We start from the raw sequence: 19,755 nt of genomic DNA, 5'->3' as shown, positions 1-19,755 counted from the left end.
AATTTTTTATTAATTTTAAATCTTTATTATTTATTCTTTAAATATTTCAATTATTTTACATCCCTTGAAATATCTTCAAATTCATTGAAATCTTTTTTAATAAGTTTTCAGCAACTTGCTTGAAATTCTTTAAAATCACCTAAATTGCCTTAAGATCTTATATAATTTTTTGCAAATCCTTGAACCTTTTTGGATTCTTTAAGAAATCTTTAGTTTCCTGAAAATTATTCAATTTTTCTGCATTCTTTTATAATAAAATAAAAATATAAATAAAATATTATAAATATAAATAAATAAAATATAAAAGTATCCTTTTCAATAGAAAAAAATTCACTTTAACCCAAAAATATAGTAGTTGGATTTTCTTATTCGGTTCAAGTTCAAAATTCTACCTATGGCCACTTTTTCTTTTAGGACTACACCACTGGTGTTATGGTGAAAAAAAAATTACCGCTTTTTTCAGCTTCTTCGGCGGTAATTTGATTTCCAGTGAGGACAATTTCCATGGCTTTACTTTTGCCAACGGCTCTGGTTAGTCTCTGGGTACCACCTGCGCCTGGAATAGTTCCGATCGCGATTTCCGGTTGACCAAACTTTGCTTTGTCACCCGCATAAATAATGTCACACATCATGGCTAATTCGCAACCTCCGCCTAACTAAAAATTAACATTTATTATGCTTCTATGAAGCATAGTAATTTGTTTTCCAACAAAATATTTCATTATAATGCAAAACCAACACGCGCGCCATGCCTGAATTTTTTTTCAGGGTGTCAAGTCAAATCCTGGGAAAAAAAAATTCCCTGACAATTCCAGGCTTTTTCGAGGTTTCTCAACTTTTTTCCAGGTATAATTTTTCCCCAGTTTATTATAAATAATTTTTTTTGAGTTTCCAGGGATTCAATTTATATGATTAATTTAGAAAACTTTGACCACGAAGTAGAATAAGGAGACCAAACTCCCGGATAACTTGGACGCGTGAACTCGGATTTAGTTAGTTTGCATCGCTCGTAGCGCCTCTTGCGGAAAAATACGAAACCGAGGACATTTTCAAAATTCCCTGATTTTTCCTTGAATAATTTTTCATTTTAAATAATTAATATTCAAATAACAGCATTTTATCTCGTAAAGCTTTTAACATTTAATATTTTATAAACGAAAAAGTGTAATAGTTTATATTTCAATCAAAAAGGAATGAAATTTATACAAAAAAAAAAGAATTTTATAACCAAAAAGACGAATTTCCAAGAAATACTTTTCACATAAAAAATAAAAAAAAGTTTATCTAAATTATTGAACCTTCTAGCCAGAAGACCAATTTCCTCTACAAAAGCTGAATTATTAAACAGAAAATATGACTTTTCAGCAAATAAATTCATTTTCCCAAAAAAGGTGATTTTTCAACTAAAAAAGATAGAACTTAAAAAAAATGGAAAAGATACATTTTCTGTCAAAAAAAATTTAAAAAAGGGTTTTACACTAAAGATTTATATTTTCAACCCGAGACATAAACATTCAATCAAAAAAAAAAATACATTTTAAACAATTAAGTTTTACTTTTACCCAAGTAGTTGAATTTTCAATGAAAAAATGAATTTTTAACAAAATAATTAAACTTTCAACCAAAGAGATGAATTTTCAACTCAAATATAAATCTTTAATCAAAAAAGTGATTTCTTAAGAAATTGATTCAACCAAATCTTAAAAAAAAAATAAGTTCAAGACTCAAGAAAAGAAGAATTTTTTTTCTATGAAAAAAAATGAATTTTCAATCAAAAAAATACGTTTCTACAAAAATAATTCAATTTTCAATTCAAAAACGCGAATTTTAAAACAGATAAAAACAGATCAATTAAACAAAAAAACCTTTAAAAAATAGTTAAATTTTTATACAAAGAAGATTCCAGTCCACTTTCTAACGCTAAAAGAAAAATTTTAAACAATTTACAACAAAAATGGATGTCTTTTTGAGAAAATTATGAAATTCGCAGTTAAATAACCAAATTTATAACTGAAAGGATAATTTTTAGAAGAAAAAAAGATTCGAGATAAATTTCTTATAAAATGATGCATTTAAAATAAATTTTAATCTAAAATTTATCAATCTGTAACGCTTTTAATTAGAAATAATACAGTTTTAATTTCTTTGAATTTTGAATTATCGAATTTTCAAAATTGTATTTGAAAAATATTTCATTTTTAACGTTTTAAACTTGTCCTATTTTCGATTTTTTCTCATAATGAAATTCGCGATTCTCCTATTTAAAAGAAAATGGTTTCATTTTATAAGCTTTAAATTAGAAATGATACAATTTCAAATATTTTCTAATAAAATTGTTCAATTTTCAGAATTTAATCTAAAATTTATTCAATTTTGGAACGCTTTTAATTAGAAATAATACCATTTGGAAAACTTATATTTAAACGATTTTCCACAAGAGGCGCTACGAACTATGCGTCACGAAAATGCAATATTTTATAAGCGAAATAAAACAGTATTTAAGATACAAATGTAAAATTTTCAAATTTATTATTTTATTTCAAACAAAAGACTTGAATTTTCAACATAATAATTTAATAAATAAATAATTAAATCTAAAAAGACAAATTCACAACCAAAAGGGTCATAGTTTATATTTCAATTTTAAAAAATGAAATATATACAACAAAAAGAATTTCCAAACCAAAAAGCCGATTTTCCAGCAAATAAATATTTTCCACTCAAAAAATAAATAAATTTTATCTAAATTATTGAACTTTCAAGCCACAAGACAAATTTTCTCTACAAAAATTGAATTTTCATATAAAAAATACGACTTTTCAGCAAAAAAATTAATTTTCTACGAACCTGATTCATTTCTACCCAACAAAAATAAACTAAAAATTTTTTTTAACAAAAAGGCGAATTTTCAACTAAAAAAAAGCAATCCTAAAAAAATGACAAAGTTAAATTTTTTCTTAGCAAATTAATTTTAAACCAAAAAAAAGCATTTTCCACTAAACAGTTAAATTTTCAAGCACAGGCATAAGCCTATGACAAAAAATTTTTGTAGCAATGTACTTTAACTTTTACCCAAGTAGTTGAATTTTCAATGAACAAGAATAATTTTTAACAAAATAATTAAACTTTCGACCAAAGAGATGAATTTTCAACTAAAAATGTAAATTTTTAACAAAAAAGTGATTTCTTAACAAAGTCTTTCAATCAAATCTTTTAAGCAAATTATTTGAATACTCAAGCAAAGAGGAATGATTTTTAACGAAAATTTTGCATTTTTACTTGAAAAAAAAAGAAATTTCTTCTAAAACAGATGAAATTTTAAATAAAAAAAGATAAATTTTCCAAAAAATAGTTGAATTTTCTGTTGAAAAAGATTTAGGTCAAATTTTAACGATAAAAATAGAAATTTTTAAACAAGATATAATTTTCTACAAAAAAATTGAATGTTCAATCCTAAAAGACGAATTTTTGCCCAAAAATAAGAACTTTTTAACCAAATTTGTTAAATTCTCTACGAAATGGTTGCATTTTTATCACTGAAAAAAGGTTAAATTTCTGCTAAAACAGAAGGATTTAAAAAAAAGGGTTCAGTTTTTATCCTAAAAAATTCAAGTCGACTTTGCAAGATCTAAAATAAAATTTTTTTAAACAAAAATATAAGTTTCTACGAAAAATTAAATTTTTTATGCAAAGAGACAAATTTTTTCAACCTAGAAGGTTGAATTTTTAACAAAATAATTGAATTCTCTACCAAATAGTTGTATTTTTATTTTAAACAAATTAAATTTTGTACCAAAACAGATCAATTGGGAATGAAAACAATATTTTTTATAAATGAAACTTAAGTTCATTTCTGAACACGAAATATAAATTTTAAACCAAAATTCAATATTTCTTTTTGAGCGAAAGAAATTGTAGAGCGAAATTAAATTTTCAAATAAAAAATACGACTGTTCAGCAAAAAATTAATTTTCCGCGAACTGATGCATTTCTACCTTATAAAAATGAAATTTCAAACTAAAAAAAGTATTTTTTTAGTTTGAACAAAAAGGCGAATTTTAAACTAAAAACATAAAGTTTAAAAAATGGAAAACTTAAATTTTCTGTTAAAAAATAAATTTTAAACAATGTAGTTTAACTTTTATCTAAATACTTGAATTTTCAATTAAACTAGATTTATTTTCTAAAAAATAATCAAACTTTCAACCACAGAAATGAATTTTTAACTAAAAATATAAATCTTTAAAAAAACAAGTGATTTCAACCAAATATTTTAAACAAATTAGTTGAATACTCAAGCAATAAAGAATGATTTTTAACGAAAAATTTAATTAAAAAAAAAATTTTTTTCTAAAACAAATGAAGTTTGAAATCAAAAAGATAAGAATAATTTTCTACGAAAAGAAATTCTCAATCTAAAAAGACGAGGTTTTAAACAAAAAGATAACTCTTAAACAAAATTGTTAAATTCTCTACCAAATAGTTTTATTTTTATCAAAAAAAGATGAACTTTCTCTTAAAGCAGAATTCTTAATTGCAAAAAAAAGTTAAGTTTTCATCAAAAAAAGATTCCAGTCGACTCTGGAAGATCAAAAATTAAATTTCTTAACAAAAAAATTAATTTGTACGAAAAAATTTAATTTTCAATCCAAAAACTCCAAGTTTTTCAACCGAAAAGAATGAGTTTTTAACAGAATTGATGAATTCTCTAACAAATAGTTTCATCTTTATCAAAAAAAAGATGATTTTTTTTAAAAGATGACATTTTAATTAAATAAAAACAGAAACAAAATTTTTTAACTGTTGAATTTTCAACCAAACAGATGCATTTTTATCCAAGAAGGTGTAATTTCTGTTAAAGTAGGTGAATTTTAAAATCAAAAAGACAAATTTTCAAAAAAAAAATTGAATTTTCAACCAAAAAGTTACATTTTTATTTTAAAAAAATGAAACTTTAATCTTAAATTATTCAGATTCGTGATTCTTCAATTCAGAGTAACATTGTTCAATTTTAAAAGCTTTAAATTAGAAATGATACAATTTCAACACCTTTCGTATAAAATTATCCATTAAAAAAAATTTTAATCTGAAATTTTTCAATTTTGAATCGCTTTTAATTATAAATTATACAATTTCCAAACTTTTCTAATAAAATAGTCGAATTTTCGAAATTTAATTTAAAATATTAGCACCATCGATTATTTAAATAATTAAATAATATTAAAAGCAAAATAATTCATTTATTGAATTTGTGTCTAAAGTCAATGAATTTGAACAATAATTCGAATTTTTATTTTATCTTCAGTAAAAATATGTTAAAAATTCATCCTTTTTGGTTCAAAAAATTTGTCTTTTTAGATTGAAAATCCAATCATTTTCGTAAAAACTCATTTGTTTGTAAAAAATTAATTTTTTAATCTTGCAATCTTTTTTGGATGAAAACTCAACTTTTTTTTGTAATTGAAAATTCTTCTACTCTAAGAGAAACTTAATCTTTTTTTTAATAAAAATGCAACTAATTGGTTGATAATTTAACAATTTTGTTAAAGTCATATTTTTGGTTAAAACTTCGTCTTTTTGGATTGAAAATTAATTTTTTTTTCGTAAAAAATTATTTCTTGTTTAGAAATTTATATTTCGATCGTGAAAACTCGACTGAAATCTTTTTTAAACAGAAAATTTAACTATTTTTTGAAAAATTTATCTTTTTATTTCAAACTTCATCTGATTTAGAAGAAATTTCTTTTTTTTGTGAAACTGCAAATTTTTCGTTAAAAATTATTCTTCTTTGCTTGAGTATTGAAATAATTTGATTAGAAGATTTGGTTCCAACACTTTGTTAAAAAAATAATTTTTTTGTTGAAAATTAATTTTGTTTAATTGAAAATTGAACTACTTGGGTAAAAGTTAAAGAACAATGTTTAAAAAAAATTTTATTGAAAATATTAAATCACAAATTTCATTTATTTAAAACTTAAAAAACTATATTAATGTTAATATTAATAAAAAAATATTTAGGTTTTATTATTTAATTTATTTCATTATTTTATTTTATCTATTTAATAATATATTATAATATTCATTATTTGAATAATTTTATGGTTTAAAATTAATTTTTCAACATAAATTTTTGAAATTTCATTCTTTTTGGGTGGAAATGCATTAGTTTCGTGGAAAATGAATTTTTTGTTGAAAAGTCATATTTTTTTATTGAAAATTCAATTTTGGTAAAGAAAATTTGTCTTCTGGCTTGAAAGTTCAATAATTTAGATAAACTTTTATTTATTTTTTGAGTGAAAAATCTTTATTTGTTGAGCAATCGGCTTTTTCGTTTTGAAATTCTTTTTGTTGTATAAATTTCATTATTTTTGGATTGAAATATAAACAATGACACTTTTTCGTTAGGAGTTTGTCTTTTTATGTTAAATATTCAATTATTATGATGAAAATTCAATTATTATGTTAAAAAGTCATCTTTTATAGTATAACAAGATTAAAATTCGGTTATTCAAATTTTAATAATTTAAAATATTAATACTAAGCTTTTTTGCTTCAACCCAAAATTTTTTGAGATAAAGAAAACAAGGCGGGCGTGTTTGTTTTCTAGTATAAATAAAAGTATTCTTAGATGTTGATTAAATGCAATGCCTCATTGCAGTTAAGTTTTAAATATATTTTTGCTTACTATTAAAATTTCAATTTAATTTACTCACTGCATAACCATTAACAGCAGCAATAATTGGTTTTCTGGCAGTCGCTACTCCATTCCAATGGGTCAAAAAATTTCCACTGATACATTCAGAATACGTATTATTCTGCATCTCCTTAATATCAGCACCTGTATTTTTGTGTAAATACAAGAATATTCCACTTTACATGTTTTCTACCTTTTCTATTTGTATTGCGAAAATGTTTAAACCAGCAGAAAAATATATAGACCAGGGCACTTCTAAAGAAATTTCCTATCTTACCGACATCGAGAATGATCTACAGCTGAAGTGGTTCGTGTCCGTGCTAAGTTTCTAGAATGTTCGCGAAAGTTCCCGATGTCGGTAAGGTAGGAATAATTATTTAGAAACGCCCTTGCCAATCTACTCAGAGACAAAATGCAAACAATTTAGTAGATTAATTTGTTTAATGCAGACCTCGGACTCATTTTAGAGATCCAAAGTAGTGTAAGGGTGTCTACACAAATTCCGGGGGGAAATTCGATGACAATTCCAAGTTTTTTTGTCAAAACATCTCAAATTTGTCCATGTATCATTTGTTATATTACAGAGCCATTAAAATATTTCATTTTTTTTAACAACTGATTTAGAATATGTATAATGTCATCGGTCAAGAAAGAGTGTCAAATAGTGTTAAATAGTGTCAAAAAGTGTTATCGTTTAAAAAGAATTTTAAATAGCGTCATCATTCAAAAAGAGTATAAAATAGTGTTGCTTTTCAGAAAGAATTTCAAATACTGCAATCGTGAAAATTTGTGTTAAATAATGCTTAACAGTCTCATCGTTTAAAAAGAGTGCCAAATAATACCATCGAATATCAAATAGTGTCAAAAAGTTTCATTGCTTAAATAGAGTATAAAAAAGTATAATCGTTTTAAAAAAGTGTAAAATAGTGTTATTGTTCAGAAAGAATGTCAAGTACTGCTATCGTAAAAAAAGTATGTCAAATAGTGTTTAACAGTGTCATCGTTAAAAAAAGAGTGTCAAATATTGTCATCGTCCATAAAAAGTGTTAAAATAAGTGTAATCGTTTCTTTTTTAAAGTGTTTTAAATTTTTAATAAAGTGAAAAAAATGTGTCAAATAGTGTCAAAAAGAGAAATCGTCAGAAAAAAGTCAAGTAGTGTCAAGAAGTGTCAACCAGCGTCATAATTCAAAAAGAGTGACAAATAGTGTAAAAGATTGTGATCGTTCAATAAGAGTATCAAATAGTGAAAAAAGTATCATCGTTCAAAAAGTGTGTCAAAAAAGTGTAACTTCAAAAAGTGTAAAATAGCGTTATTGTTCAAAAAGAGTATCTAATACTGCCATCGTGAAAAAAGTGTCTCAAATAGCATCAAACAGAGAAATTGTTTAAAAAATGTCAAATAGTATCAACTAGTGTTACAATTAAAAAAGAGTGACAAATAGCGTAAAAAAGTGTTATCGTTTAAAAAGAGTGTCAAATAATGACATCGTCCAAAAAGAGAGTCGAAAAGTGTAATCATGTTAAAAAAAGTGTAAAATAGTGTTAATGTTCAGAAAGAGTGTCAATACTGCCATTGTGAAAGAGTGTGTCAAATAGTGTTCTACAGTGTCATCGCTTGAAAAGAGTGTCAAATATTGTTAAAAAATGTCATCGTGAAAATAGAGTGTCAAAAAAATGTAATACGTTTTTAAGAAGTGTTAAATAGTGTCATTGTCCAGAAAGAGTGTCAAATGTTGTCACCGTGAAAAAACGGTGTCAAACAGAGAAATTAAAAAAAAGTCAAATAGTTGAAAAGTGTCATAATTTAAAAAGAATGGCAAATAGTGTAAAAAAGTGTTATCGTTCAAAAAGGGTATCAAATAGTGACAAAAAGTGTAATGGTTTTGAAAAGAGTGTAAAGAAGTGTAATCTTTAAAAAAGTGTAAAGTAGTTTTATAGCTCAGCAAGAATATCAAATTCTGGTATCATGAAAAAATGTGTCATATAGTGTCAAACAGAGCCATCGTTCAAAAAGAGTGTCTAAAAGTGTAATCGTTTAAAAAAAGTGTAAAATAGTGTTATTGTTCAGTAAGAGTATCAAATACTGTCATCGTGAAAAAAGCATGTCAATCAGTGTAATCTTTAAAAAATAGTGTCAAATATTGTCATCATGCAAAAAGCGTGTCAAGATAGTGTCATCGTTAAAAAAAAGTCAAATAGTGTCAAGCAGTGTCATAATTCAATAAAAGTGGAAAATGGTGTAAAAGATTGTCATCGTGAAAAATTTTGTTTAAAATTCTCATATTTTAAAAAGAGTGTCAAATAATGTCATCGTGCAAAAAGAGTGTCAAATAGTGTCATCATTAAAAAAAAAGTCAAATAGTGTTAACCAGTGTCATAATTCAATAAGAGTGACAAATAGTGTAATCTTTTAAAAAAGTGTAAAATAGTGTTATTGTTCAGTAAGACTATCAAATACTGTCATCGTGAAAAAAGCATGTCAATCAGTGTAATCTTTACAAAATAGTGTCAAATATTGTCATCATGCAAAAAGCGTGTCAAGATAGTGTCATCGTTAAAAAAAAGTCAAATAGTGTCAACCAGTGTCATAATTCAATAAAAGTGAAAAATGGTGTAAAATATTGTCATCGTGAAAAATTTTGTTTAAAATTGTCATATTTTAAAAAGAGTGTCAAATAATGTCATCGTGCAAAAAGAGTGTCAAATAGTGTCATCATTAAAAAAAAGTCAAATAGTGTTAAACAGTGTCATAATTCAATAAGAGTGACAAATAGTGTAATCTTTTAAAAAAGTGTAAAAATAGTGTTATTGTTCAGTAAGAGTATCAAATACTGTCATCGTGAAAAAGCATGTCAATCAGTGTAATCTTTAAAAAATAGTTTCAAATATTGTCATCATGCAAAAAGCGTGTCAAATTGTGTTTAACATTGTCATCGTTCTAAAAGAGTGTCAAATAATGTCATCGTTCAAAAAGATCGTTAAATAGTGTCATCGTGCACAAAGAGTGTTAAACAGTGTCATCGTTAAAAAAAAAGTCAAATAGTGTCCACCAGTGTCATAATTCAATAAAAGTGAAAAATGGTGTAAAAGATTGCCATCGTTCAAAAAGTGTGTCAAAAAGTGTAATCGGTTTAAAAAAAGTGTAAAATAGTATCATTGTTGAGTAAGAATGTCAAAAACTGCCATCGTGAAAAAGTGTGTCAAATAGTGTCAAACAAAGCCATCGCTCAAAAAGAGTATCAAATATTTTCATCGTTCCAAAAGAATGTCAAAAAGTGTAATCGTTTTTTTATTAAAGTGTAAAATAGTGTTATTGTTCAGTAGGAGTGTCAAATACTGTCATCGTGAAAAAAGCGTGTCAAACAGTGTAATCTTTAGAAAATAGTGTCAAACAGCGTCATCATCCAAAAGCATGAAAAATTTTGTTTAACATTGGCATCGTTTAAAAAGAGTGTTAAATAATGTCATCGTGCAGAAAGAGTGACAAATAGTGTCATCGTTAAAAAAAGGCAAATGGTATTAACCAGTGTCATAATTCAATAAGAGTGACAAATAGTGCAAAAAATTGTCATCGTTCAACAAGAGTATCAAAAAGGTGACAAAAAGTCTCATAGTTTAAAAAGAGTGTCAAATAATGCCATCGTTCAAAAAGAGTGTCAAAAAGTGCATTAGTTAAAAAAGTGTAAAATAATGTTATTGCTCAGCAAGAATGTCAAATACTGGAATCGTAAAAAAATATGTCAAATAGTGTCAAACAGAGTCATCGCTCAAAAAGAGTGTCAAATATTGTCATCGTTCAAAAAGAGTGTCAAATAATGTCATCGTTCAATAGGAGTCTAAAATTGGGCCATACAGTGCCATCGCTCAAAAAGAGTATCAAAGAGTGTCAAACAGTGTAATCGTTAAAAAAAAAGTGTAAAAAAGTGCCATCGTGCAAAAAGATTGTCAAATAATGTCCTCGTGTAAAAAGTGTGTCAAATAGTGTCAAACTGTTTCGTCTTTCAATAAGAGTGTCAAGTAGTGTCATCGCTCACAAAGAGTATAAAATAATGTCATTGTTTAAAAATAGCGTCAATAATGGAAATAGTTTGTTCAGTCCGAGGCCTTTTAACTCTACAATGATTAATTTTCTTACCTGCTGCAAATGCTTTTTCACTTCCTGTGATGACAACAGCACCAACTGTATCCTCATTATCGAATTTTTTTATTGCTTCATTGACTTCGGTCATTAATTTATCGCACAATGCGTTTAATGCCTTTGGTCTATTGAGGGTAATTAAACCCACATTCTTTTTTTCGCCAGTAGTTTCTACTTTGATAAATTCGTAGTTTTGGACTTGTGCTGTGAAACAAAAATTGATTAAACTGTTTTATTTTTATTTCTGGTGAAAAATCGGGACTGAAAAATACAAAAAAAAAACATTCGAAATTGGAAAATTCCCTACAGAATATTGCAAAATTATAAAATATCCGAACTAGAACATTCTCTAATTTAAAGAATTAACAGTTTTGTTATAAATATTATTCATCTATTAAGAAAATCAAGTCAAATATTTGTATTAAAGAGCATTATTTTAATGTTTCTAACATTATTCTTTGAATTTAAAATAACAATAATTGTAAAAATATATGTTTCTGAATCAAAATTTGTTCAACTAGTGTTATGTTAAATTCAAACAATAATTTTGGGAACATTATACATTGGAAATCATGTTTTAAATATGAGTATTAGATTATCGTTTTTGTAATTAATAAATTATTTCAATGAAATCATTGTTTGAATTGTTTATTTTCGTGAATTTTATTATTTCGGAATTTTATTTTTTCAGAATTTTCTAATTTGGAAATTTTATTATTCGGGAATTGTCTAATTAGGGAATTTTCTAATTAGGGAATCTTATAATTCGGGAAATTTATCATTTGGGGCTTTTCTAATTCAAGAATTTTATTATTCGCGAATCTTATAATTCGTGAATTTTATATTCGGGAATCTTATAGTTCAGGAATTTTATTATTTAGGAAACTTCTAGTTCGGAAATTATATTATTCGGGTATTATCATTCGGGATATTATCATTCGGGAATTTTCTAAATTGGGAATCTTATAATTCTGGAATTTTATTATTCGGGAATTTTCTAATTCGGGTATTTTATCACTCAGGATTTTTCTAATTCGCGAATCTTATAATTAGGGAATTTTAATATTCTTGAATTTTCTAGATCATGAATTTTACTATTCGGGAATTTTCTAATTCGGAAATATTATCATTCGGAACTTTTCTTATTCGGAAATTTTCTAGTTCAGGCATTTTAATTTCCAAGAATTTTTGTTGTTATGAATTGTGTTATTCGTGAACCTTATAATTTGAGAATTTTCTTATTGTGGAATTTCCTAGATCGGGAATTTTATTATTAGGGAATTTCATTATTTGGGAATTTTCAAATTCGGGAATTTTATTATTCGGGAAGTTTATTATTCGGGAATTTTATAATTAGGAAATTTTGTTTTCTACGTCTTTAATTTTTCGGGAGTTTTAGATATTATTCGGGGATTTTTTCTGATTTCGAAATTTTTTTATTCTTGAATTTTAGTATTCGGGACCTTTTTAATTCGGGAATTTTATTATCTCGGAATTTTTTTAACCGAGAATTTTATTACTCAAGAACGTTTTTATTAGGGAATTTTATTATTCAGGAATTTTATTATTCGGGAATTTTCTAAATCGGAATCTTATAATTTGGAAATTTTATTATTAGGGAATATTATCATTCGGGAATGTTCTAATTCGTGAATCTTATAATTCGGTAATTTTATTACTTGGGAAATTTCTAGTTTGGAATTTTATTATTCGGGAATTTTATCATTCGAGAATTTTCTAATTCGGAAATTTTTGTTTTCTGAAACTTTAATTTTCCGCGAGTTTTAAATATTATTCGGGAACTTTCTGATTTAAAAAATTTTTTGGTCATGAATTTTAGTATTCGGGACATTTTTAATTCGGTAATTTTATTATGTCGAAATATTTTAATCGAAAATTGTATTACTTGGGAATATTCTTGTTAGGGAATTTTATTATTTGGGAATTTTATCCTTCGGGAATTTTATTATTAGGGAATTTCATCATTCAGGAATTTTATTATTTGGGAATTTTCTAATTCAAGAATGTTATTATTCGCGAATCTTATAATTCGGGAATTTTATTTACCAGGAATTTTATTTTTCGTGAGTTTTCTTATTCGGGAATTTTCTAATTTTAGGATTTTTTATTCGTGAATTTGAGTATTCGGGGAATTTTTAATTCGGGAATTTTATTATGATCGCATTTTTTTAACAGGGAATTTCTTTGGGGGGTTTTATTATTCGGGAATTGTATTATTTGATAATCTCATAATTCAAGAATTTTCTTATTTGGGAACCTTATAATTCGGGAATTTTATTATTCGGATATTTTATTTTTCGGGAATGATATTTTTCGGGATTTTTCAGTCATCCCGATTTAAAAAAAAGTTTAATTAACAATTTTAAAAACTGTAATTTTCAAAGAATTTAAATTTACTATAAAAAATTTAAATCTTACGATACCTAGGCAAATAGAAAATAACTTTACATATTGAAAATTTATTTTAATTTTTTTTTTAATTTTTAGAAAATCCTGGAAATTGTAATAAATTTCTTTAAAATATTCCAGATTCTCTTTTGAAAAATTTGAAAATCTGTTAAAATCTTTTTAAGTATTCCCTTAAAATAATGAGTCAAAATAAAAAATGATTTTCAATTTTCCTAGGAATCTTAAGAGAATATTTTTTACTTTCTTGACGGCTTTCAAAATTCTTAAAAAGATTCTAAATTTTTTAGTTGAAATCTGAAAAAATCTTTATTTTGTTTTAATTTAGGCTGTGGCTATTTGCACCGAAATTTCGGTAGGAATAGCCGAATTTTGTCGATAAATACACTTCGTTTAAATTATTTTAAATCATTTCAAATTTTTTGTACAAATAATTATTATTTAATTGTTATTTCTATGTTAAACAATTTCTATGTTAATAAAACAATTCAGTTTCAAATTTTAAAATTCTTTAAATGAAAAATTTAAGTTTAAAAATAAACATCTAAAATGGAAAATTTTTGAAATAAAAGATGTTAAAATTACGCATTGTAAACTGAGTGATATCATAATTGAAAAAGACGAAAATTTAACTAATTATTTTTAAAAAACTGTTATATTCGAAGTTGGACAGATTTTTCTTTTAAAAATTTGTAAAATTCCTGGTCAAAAAACAATTCCACTGTCATTTCCCGGTCTCAAAAAAATTCCGATCATTTCCCGGTCAAGCGGTCTCCCTGATTTTTTTAACAAGGAGTAATTTAATTGTATTTTCTGTAAAATTTATAATTGTGAGAATGAAGAATCAAAGATTTTCATGAATTTTTTGAAATTCAATATCTTCTACGGCCCAAGCTGATAAAAAATTAAATTTGAAAACACCTGATTATATTTTATTGATTACTTTCCTTTTTCAATGTTGATAAATATTGTTTGGTAAAGTTAAGAATTTGGTATCTACGCTTATCTAGAGTAGCCTCATATCACTGAACTTTTGAAGAAAAATTTCAAAACATCGTGCAGTTGAATAAAATTGCCCAAGACCTAAGAGAATCGAATTTAACGAACAAACAGTGAGTCACTGTCCTCGTTAATTTATTTGACTTTCATTCCTGAAGGATAAAATTCCCTAACAAGAAAATTCCCAAGTCATAAAATTTTCGATTAAAAAGGTTTCGACATAATAAAATTACCGAATTAAAAATGTCCCGAATACTAAAATTCATGAACAAAGAAATTTATGAATCAGAAAGTTCCCGAATAATATCTAAAACCTGCGGAAAATTAAAGTTCCAGAAAACTAAATTTCCGAATTAAAAAATTCTCGAATAATAAAATTCCCGAATTATAAGATTCCCGAATTATAAGATGGCCGAATAATAAAATTCGCGAATCATAAGATTCGCGAATAATACAATTCTTGAATTATAAAATTACCGAATAATAAATTTCCCTAATAAGAAAATTCCACAAAAAGAAAATTCTCGAATAATAAGGTTCACGAATAACAAAATTCACAACAACAAAAATTCTCGGAAAATAAAATGCCCGAACTAGAAAATTTCCGAATAAGAAAAGTTCCGAATAATAAAATTCCAAACTAGAAATTTCACAAATAATAAAATTCCCGAATTATAAGATTTACGAATTAGAAAATTTCCGAATGATAATATTCCCGAATAATAAAATTCCCGAATAATAAAATTCTCGAATAATAAAATTCCTGAATGATAAAATTCCCGAATAATAAAATTCCCTAATAAGAACGTTCTCGAGTTATTATTTTTTAAATTAGAAATTTCATTATTCGCGAATTTTATTATTCGGGAATTTTCTAGTTTGGGTATTTTATTTTTCGGGAATGTTATGGCACAGGAATTTTATTTTTGGGGGAATTTCCTAGTTCGGGAATTTTATTATTCGGGATATTTATCATTCGGGAAATTTCTCATTCAGGAATTTTCTAATCAAAGAATTTTATTATTTAGAAATCTTATAACTCCAAAATTTTTATATTGAGAAATCTTATAAAACGGAAATTTTTAAAACCAGAAATTTTCTGATTTGGAAAAATTATTATACGGTAATCATAGAATTCAAGAATTTTATTATTCGCGAATAGTATAATTCAGGAATTTTTATTATTCGCGAATTTTTAACATTCGCGAATTTTTAATATTCGCGAATTTTATAATTCAGAATTTTCTAATTCGGGAATTTTATTATAAAGGGATCTTAAATTCGGGACTTACGTTATTCGGGAATTTTCTAGTTTAGGAATTTTATTTTCCAGGTGCTTTCTAATTCCGGAAGTTTATTATTCGGGCATTTTTAATTCGGGAAATTTTCTATTCAAGGAATTTTATTATTCGGGTATTTTTTAATTGGGGAATTTTATTTTTTGGAAATGTTGTATTTTGCAATTTTATCATTCGGATATTTTTTAATTCATGGATTTTATTATTCGGGAATTTTATCATTCGGAAATCTTATATTTCGTGAATTTTATTATCAGGGAATTTTTTATATTGAAGTTTTATTCTTCGAGAAGTTTTTAATTCAGAACTTTTTAATTCGGGAATTTTATTATAAACGAAATATTAAATTTGGGAATTATTTTAATCGGGTATATTCAAGTTTAGGAATTTTGTTTACCGAGAATTATATTATTCGGGCATCGAATTTTCTAGTCCAATAATTTTATTGAAGGGGAATTTTATTATTCGGGTATTTTTTAATTCGGAAATTTTGCAATTCGGGGATTTTATTATTCAGGAATTTTGTATTTGGGAATTTTATCATTCGGGAATTTTATTCTTAGCGAATTTTTTAATTTGTGAATTTTATAATTCGGGAAATTTATTATTCAGTAATCTTGTAATTCGAGAATTTTATTATTCGTGAATTTTATAGTTTGGGAATTCTTCTATTCGAGAATCTTATAATTCGGGAATTTTATTTTTCGAGAATTGGATTATTCTTCTAAAATAATAGAAGACAATAAAACTATTACGTTTTTTTTATCAAAAATACCATTTTACAACAAAAATATAAACATAACCTATTACTGTTCAAATATTGTAAATATTATTTGAAATCTAATATATTTTTATTAACAATCTCAATTTTAGAAGAAAAAATATAAAACAACATAACACAAAATCTATTTTGAAATTGAATTATACAAATTAAAAAGAACAATTTCTGACGACATCGTCACGACATCTTTAGGACATCTTTCAGACATCCTATGTTCATGTCTTTTCGGTGTCTTTGCGATATCGTTAAGACATAGTCAGATCACACGACTTATTTATGGTATCTTAAAGACACCTTAACGACATGGACATAGGATGTCGTAAAGTTGTTGTAAATATGTCGTAACGATGTCGTAAAAACGTCACTAAACTTTGTGCCCACTGGGGAACGCTAAGATAACCTAAAATTGTTCCAAAAAATTTAGAAGCTTTAAAATATAATGTTTTTTGTTTAATAAAACCGATTTCCTGTCAAAGAATTGAATATAAACTGAAACTGTTAAAAAATCTCAGATATTGTACAAATTATAATGATTTTAGTTTTAAATTACCAATTTTTTCAGTAAAACGCTAACATAATCTAAAATTATTCGAATTTGTGAATCTTGATTGAATTTTTTTTAAATATTCAAAATACCATTTTCCGGCAAAAAGAATAACATAAACCCAAAATTATTAATAATTGATTCTAAATATTGTTCAAATTAAAATGATTTTTGTTTTAAAATACTAGTTTTTAGTGTAAAACGATGACTTAACCTAGAATTGTTTAAAAATATTAAGAACCTTGAAGATACAGTTTTTAAATATTAAAAATACCAATTTCTGGAAAAAATAACATAAAACCGAAATTGTTAAAAAATTAAATATTGTTTAAATTATAATGATTTTTATTTTAGAGAAACATCTTTGCAGTAAAACGCTAAAATAATCTAAAATTGTTCGAATTTGAGAATCTTTATCAGAATTTTTATTTTCGAAGCACCATTTTTCGACAAAAAGAATAACATAAACCAAAAAATATTAATTATTGATTCTAAATATTGTTCAAATTTCAATGATTTTTAAATAATAGATACTCACTAACATCAAATAAACATCAACTTAACCTAAAATTGTTTAAAAATTAAGAATCTTTGAAATTAATGTTTTTTGTTCAATAAAACCGACTTTCTGTGAAAGTCGTTAGTATAAACTGACACTGTTCAGAAATTAGAAATCGTATTCAAACTATAATGAATTTTGTATTAAAATATATAAATTTTTCTGTAATACGCTCATACAGAATACAACTATAGAGGACTCCTGGATATTATTGTTAGGAGTGCGACTGAAGCGTGTGGTACTGCGGTTGTTGGGGGAATGTTTGGTGATGTGTGGTAATTCAAGACTGTCATTCAAGTAAGATTTAAACGTGGAAATTCAAGTAGCCGCCCAAAAAAAGCAAGAAGCGTGTGAGAGGAAGTTGAACATCACAGGCATAGAGGATTTAGTCAAAATAAAATTGACTTTGTGTTGCGGATAAAAGCCTAACAGAGTAAATAAAACATACAAGGTTCATGAGGGGTTCTGAATTCAATACTTAATTTTACCTTCTACTCTCTAAAATAAACTTAGGTCAGGCACGAAGAAGAAAGAGAATCAAAAAACAAAACAAACGGGAATCAAGATTAAAAATCTACAGAAACCGGACGTGCGAATAATTTTTCAAAATAGGATAAACGAAAGTATAGATGAAGCAATTTGAAAGGCGCTAATGAACAATAAAGATAAAGAAGGCGCATGGACTATGCTCCGATATATCATTGTTAGGAATCCGATTGAAGTGTGTGGTACTGCGCTTGTAGGAAGAATGTCTGGTGATGCGCGGTAGAATGAGAAAATTCAAGCAGCCGCCAAAAATAATTAAGGAGCGCATGACAGAAAGTTGCACATCACAGGTGTAGAGGAGTTAGCCACAGAATAATTGACTTTGCGTTGCAGATGAAAGACTAACGTAGCTAGTAAAAGATACGAGGTTCACGAGGGGTTCTGAATTCAATACTGATCACTACCTTTGCCTCTCTAAAATAAACGTAGTTCAAGGACGGAGAAGAAAGAGAACCAAAAAAACGAAAGAAACGCAAATCAAGATCGAGAATCTACAGAAACCGGAAGTGCGAATACATTTTTAAAATACGATAAACGAAAGTATAGATGAAGGGATTAGGAAGGCGCTAATAAACAAGAAATATATAGAGGAGGCATGGACTATGCGTCGTTATATTATTGTTAGGAATGCGACTGAAGTGTGTGGTACTGCGGTCGTAGGAAGAATGTTTGGTGATGCGTGATGGAATGATGAAATCCACCTAGCTATCCACGACAATTTTTTGTTTAAATGATTAAAACCGATTCATTATGAAAGCATCATGGAATTCTATAAAAATTGCTTTCCTGTGTGAGCAACATGAATTTCTACACTACTAATGTTTTTGAAATAGAATTCTTTATTTTAGTTATGTTTCGTCAAGGAGTCAAATAATCAATTGGTACCGATAAACAACTTATATTTTTATTTTCCAAGCGCAAACAATGATATACGATGCAACCATAATAAATGTCAAAAATTTTAAACAAACAGTGTTTATCGTTTCTGCGATGAGTATAATTATAGAAAAAAACTGCGCAAGAAGATAACGATTATTACACAAATGATAATATTCCAGAGGTTCTTTTTGAGCATATCTTGAAAAAATGAAGATCGTCATCCTACTCTTTACGTCTATAGTTGTTCTTAATTTTACAAGTAAGCGTAATATGATTTACTAAATTAACCTTAATATAAAATATAACATATTCTCCAAATATGAAAAATAAGTACTCATTACACAATGGTACCCTCCCAATTGTGTAATTTTAAATTCAGACGTACAGATCGTTAACCAACTGTGCAAAAGTCATTTGAAAGGATGAAATGTCCCAGGCGGAAAAATGATATATAGTCGAAAATATTATATATATAACATTTATTTATTTTATACATTTTGTGTTTGAAATTAATAAAAATTAACATTTTTAAAATTAAATTAAAAAAAAAAAAGATCTTTGTTCCGCTGGGAATCGAACTACAGAACTTCCGATTGCCGGTCGGGACTAGAGAGATCGAAAGAAAAATCCTTTTCCAGAAATACGCGCATTATTTTGCCAGATGTTACAAGTCAAATTTGTCAAGGAATCTGTATTATCATCAGCGAATAACAGAAATTCTTGACGTCTTTGCAGCCTAGATGGAGCTATGAACTAAACCTTTTTTAAATTAAACTTTTTCTGAAAAAAGACCTACAGTCTGTCAAGTTAAAGCGTGGGTGGCTTTACTCGCAGTCGGTAAGGTGTATCGACATGATTTTGGTGTCAAAATATTAAGAAGAGCTCCCTC

At 26.2% G+C, this 19,755-nt stretch overlaps 1 protein-coding gene across 1 annotated transcript in view; it reads right to left on the bottom strand.

Annotated features, from left to right (window-relative positions):
* The window catches only part of LOC117174061 (probable enoyl-CoA hydratase, mitochondrial), a 48,384-nt gene that overhangs the window by 5,101 nt on the left and 23,528 nt on the right, over positions 1–19,755 (bottom strand). Inside the window, exons 3-5 of the mRNA XM_033362726.1 lie at positions 10,831–11,037; positions 6,714–6,838; positions 452–656 (exon numbers count right to left, since the gene is read on the bottom strand). Coding sequence (XP_033218617.1) covers positions 452–656; positions 6,714–6,838; positions 10,831–11,037 — 537 coding nt within the window. The remainder of the gene's footprint in view (positions 1–451; positions 657–6,713; positions 6,839–10,830; positions 11,038–19,755) is intronic.

Source organism: Belonocnema kinseyi, chromosome 1, assembly GCF_010883055.1.
Source record: "Belonocnema kinseyi isolate 2016_QV_RU_SX_M_011 chromosome 1, B_treatae_v1, whole genome shotgun sequence".
In the NCBI taxonomy this organism is placed as follows: Eukaryota; Metazoa; Arthropoda; class Insecta; order Hymenoptera; family Cynipidae; genus Belonocnema; species Belonocnema kinseyi.
This window is presented reverse-complemented; position numbering and strand designations above follow the sequence as displayed.